Source organism: Asparagus officinalis, chromosome 1, assembly GCF_001876935.1.
Source record: "Asparagus officinalis chromosome 1, Aspof.V1, whole genome shotgun sequence".
In the NCBI taxonomy this organism is placed as follows: domain Eukaryota; kingdom Viridiplantae; phylum Streptophyta; class Magnoliopsida; order Asparagales; family Asparagaceae; genus Asparagus; species Asparagus officinalis.
The window spans coordinates 10,459,710-10,463,419 of record NC_033794.1 but is presented as its reverse complement, the minus strand read 5'-3'; the positions used below and the strand labels follow the sequence as shown (position 1 = coordinate 10,463,419).

General features: G+C 32.9%; 1 protein-coding gene across 1 annotated transcript in view; it reads left to right on the top strand.

Moving 5' to 3' along the window:
* The window catches only part of LOC109849397, a 3,525-nt gene continuing 1,890 nt past the window's right edge, over positions 2,076-3,710 (top strand). The window contains exon 1 of the mRNA XM_020419223.1: positions 2,076-2,371. Within this exon, the coding sequence (XP_020274812.1) occupies positions 2,322-2,371 (50 nt within the window). The 5' untranslated portion in view covers positions 2,076-2,321. The remainder of the gene's footprint in view (positions 2,372-3,710) is intronic.

The window sequence follows — 3,710 nt, the reverse complement described above, 5'->3', positions numbered from 1 at the left end:
GAGATAAGGTGTGATTGAGGCAAGAGAGGGAGAATATCTTTCTCAAGTAATACATCCACCAGCAAGTTTTGTGAGGGTGAAAGTTGTGCATGTGCAAATGAAATTAACAAAAAAAAAAGAAAAAGGTTTACTAGAGTTTCAACTACTTTGTGCGCTTTAATTTTGTTAAAAAAGTAGTATCAAATCAGAAAAAATAAATTTCAGAACATCAAAGTTCAAAAAAGGGTAAACCTTCAAGGCTAATTATTAGCACTTAAAATTTAAGTTTTACCTAAGCCCTCAGTTGTCTGTTTGTTTTTGGCCATCCATTTCCTTTGTTCACATGATAACTTTAGCTCAATTTTACCCCTATTATTTGCTGGAGTCACAATTATTCCAACTCCGGTCTAAACCTTCACGCTCATTTTGTACATTAATCTTTCTTTCGTGCATTCTTTAAGGGAGTGTTTGTTTCAAATCCTATAATTTTAGGGTATGGATTTCACCATGAGATTTGAAATCCATAGGTGTTCTGTTATGAGTTGGGATTTCTAAATTGTTGTTTGTTTCATTAATATTTTTGGATTTAGAATACTACAATTTGTAATATTTTATTTGTTTCAAGCTCAAATTGTAGCATTACCATATTCCAAAATTTTGTAATAGGATGAATATGTTATCTTGGTGAGATTACTTTCCACAAAAAGACAAATTGGGATTTGTCAAATATTTTCCAATTGAGAGGTAAGCACACCCATTTATGGGATTTATCAAAATCCTCTCTAATTGAGAGGATTTGGCAAATTAAAAAAATTGGGCATTTTTTACACTTTTTGGGATTCAATATTCTAAAAATTTTCTTAAAACAAACACCATATATGGAATCCCAAAATACAAAAAAAACTCACTATTTGATCCAAAAACTTGTAATCTATACCAAATGCCAAAAGTTTTGGTGAAACAAACACCCCCTCCCCTAATTGCTTATTAACATCAAGAATTCATCTTCCAAACGAAATCCTAGCAACAACAAAATCCAGCAAAATCAAACATAAATAATTTGAACTTAAGAAATAATAAAATAAAATAAAATAAAATGATGTCTCCCCATCCAATCTCTCTCTTCCCCCGAATTGCATAAGACTCCCATTTTTTTAATTATTTACTGTCAATCTTAAAATTTTGATTCAAAATCCCTGAATAGACAAAACCTCAATAACTCCAGAAGAAAAAAGTCCCCTTTTTCTTCTTCTTCTCCCTGATTTCAATGGTGAAGGCAGGGGAGGCGGCCCTGGCGGTGGTACTGGTATGGCGTTTCCAACATGAGGTTTTTACTGTTTTCCTCTTCACGGCTGAATTTTGTATAATAATTAGAAAAACTCTTGCATTTGCATAACAGATTGTATTAAATTGCAAAATTTAAAAACTTCAGAGTATATAAGCAAAGTAGGAGAAACTATAAGATACTCAATTGCTAATTAGCCTTTAGAGGAGACATTAGAGTATTTAAGTGTGGAGGGAGATAAATATAAAGGGGCAAACTCAAGTGAGTATTTCAGTGGTGAAATTTTGAGACATTACTTAATTTAAGTGCGGAAAAAATTGAGAGCATATTTGAGAGCATTGGATTATAACTCATAAATATATTGTAATCTAGTATTTGGTAATTAGTGGATTATAATCATATCTTTAATAGTAGAGCGTTTGACAAAATGATGGATTATATACATTATTTTTTGTCGAAATGATAAAAAAGAACAGGACATTGGTGGTGAGTCATTTAATGATGCATCATATTTTTGAAATTATAAGGAGTACTATAATTTTTGGTAGAAATTCAATAATAACTATGATTCGAGAGACATGTATTGAAAGAATCCTTTTTTTTTTACCTAGTCAAATGACCCAAATTTTATGGTTTATAATCCACTAAAAACTAAGCTATTTTAACTTAATCAAATCTTTTGACTCACAATCCACCAAAAACTAAGCTGGGCTAGTTTAATTTAATCTTGGGTGAATTATAAGCTAAAATAATCAATTTGATAAATATCCCAAAGTGGCTTGTAAGCTAAAATTTCAGGGTATTTGAGTGCATATAACGGAGTTAAGCCTACCCTCCAACTTCGAATGCTCCCTCCTTATCAGTACTCCTCGCTCCACGTACACTCTCGCCTTTGATTTCTCACGAAAACCCTAAATCCCCAAATTTCCCAAACCCCATAAAACCTCAAACTTCACAGAGGAGAGAGGGTAGTTCAAAAATCAAGGTCGTGATTGTCTGAGAAGCACAAACCCTAGGAACAAGGAGAGAAAGTTGGCAAATTTAAGAATCGAGATCCATGGACGGAACTAGCCAACAAGAACGAAGGGACGATGAAGAGGCTATCAGGTTTGTAATGTTGGTTAAAGATTAGCGCTTCAAATTTACTTGCTTCAATGGAAAATGATGCGAACTTGTGCCAAATTTGATAGCTGCGGTTATTTGGATGATTTCGTAACATATGAGGTTGATTTGGTGACTGTTTCTTGTAAATGGATTTCTGGATTATTAATTGGTTTTATTAAAGTTTTGTTCAGGGCCATCTATAGTTATGTGGAACAATGCGAAAATTTTTAGCGAATATGTGGAATTGTTACTTCTATTTGCTCTTAATACATGCGGTTTTTTTAGCTTTGTTGGAGTTGGTTTAATAAATAATTATCTGACTGTGATAATTCTTGAAATTTAGTTGCAGAATAATGGCAGTAAACTAGCACACGTTCATTGATACAGGAAACTGTTTTCCTACAATTGGTCGTCGTTATAGTGATGATCGTCACTGCGCTGCGACTTTATTTTGAAAAACATAGGGATTGAGATGCTTTCGGGACGAACATAGAATAATAGAGGATCAAGTATGCTGTACTTTTGGCTTTGCATGGTTACTGTAAAGTTTAACCAAATTTTTTTAAAAAAAACTTTGATGCTCAGAAGTTCTATTTTGACAATTTGATACCACAAAATGCAACACATTAATTTTCTTCGAGAATATCAACATAGAAAAGTATAAATTACCTTAAGGTTCATGCATGATACGGGCTACGTAGTATAAAGTATAAATTACCTTTGTTTAATGCACCGTTCTCAAATATATTCTACAATTGTCTTTGTTGCCTTAGGTTTTCTATTTTTTCATTTTGCACGTCCTGGGGCACGTTTCTCAGATAGACATGCATCCTTACATAATCACACATTACATGTTACTTTTGCTTAGGCAATGTGGAAATATTCGGTTGCAACCGGTCATGAAATTTGTTAACACTTAACAAGTAAAATTTTGCTTAAGTTCCATCCCATATTGACAAGGAAGGCTAAAGATGATAAAAAGAGAATTACACACACGAGTAAATTGAAATACAGAATAGCCTTTCTTCTCTAACCTTAATCTCTTGCACTTCTGTATTATTGATCTCTCTCTATTCTTTTACCCACTTCTTAAAACATGTGAGGAAGGTTTCTTCTTTTTCCGATTTCCCTTCTTGCATCCAGATTACTAGAACCACAGTTATATATTCTTTAAATGTTAGTGCCCATTGTATGCTTTGTTTTATTCATGGATACTGATGCTTCTTGAGGCAAATGTTATGACAGCAAGGGCAATGGAAGCTGCAAACTATGTTTTATTAATGTTAACTGGTTGCTATTTTGTTAAACATTCTTGTTAATTATTTCTTTTCTATGTTGCATG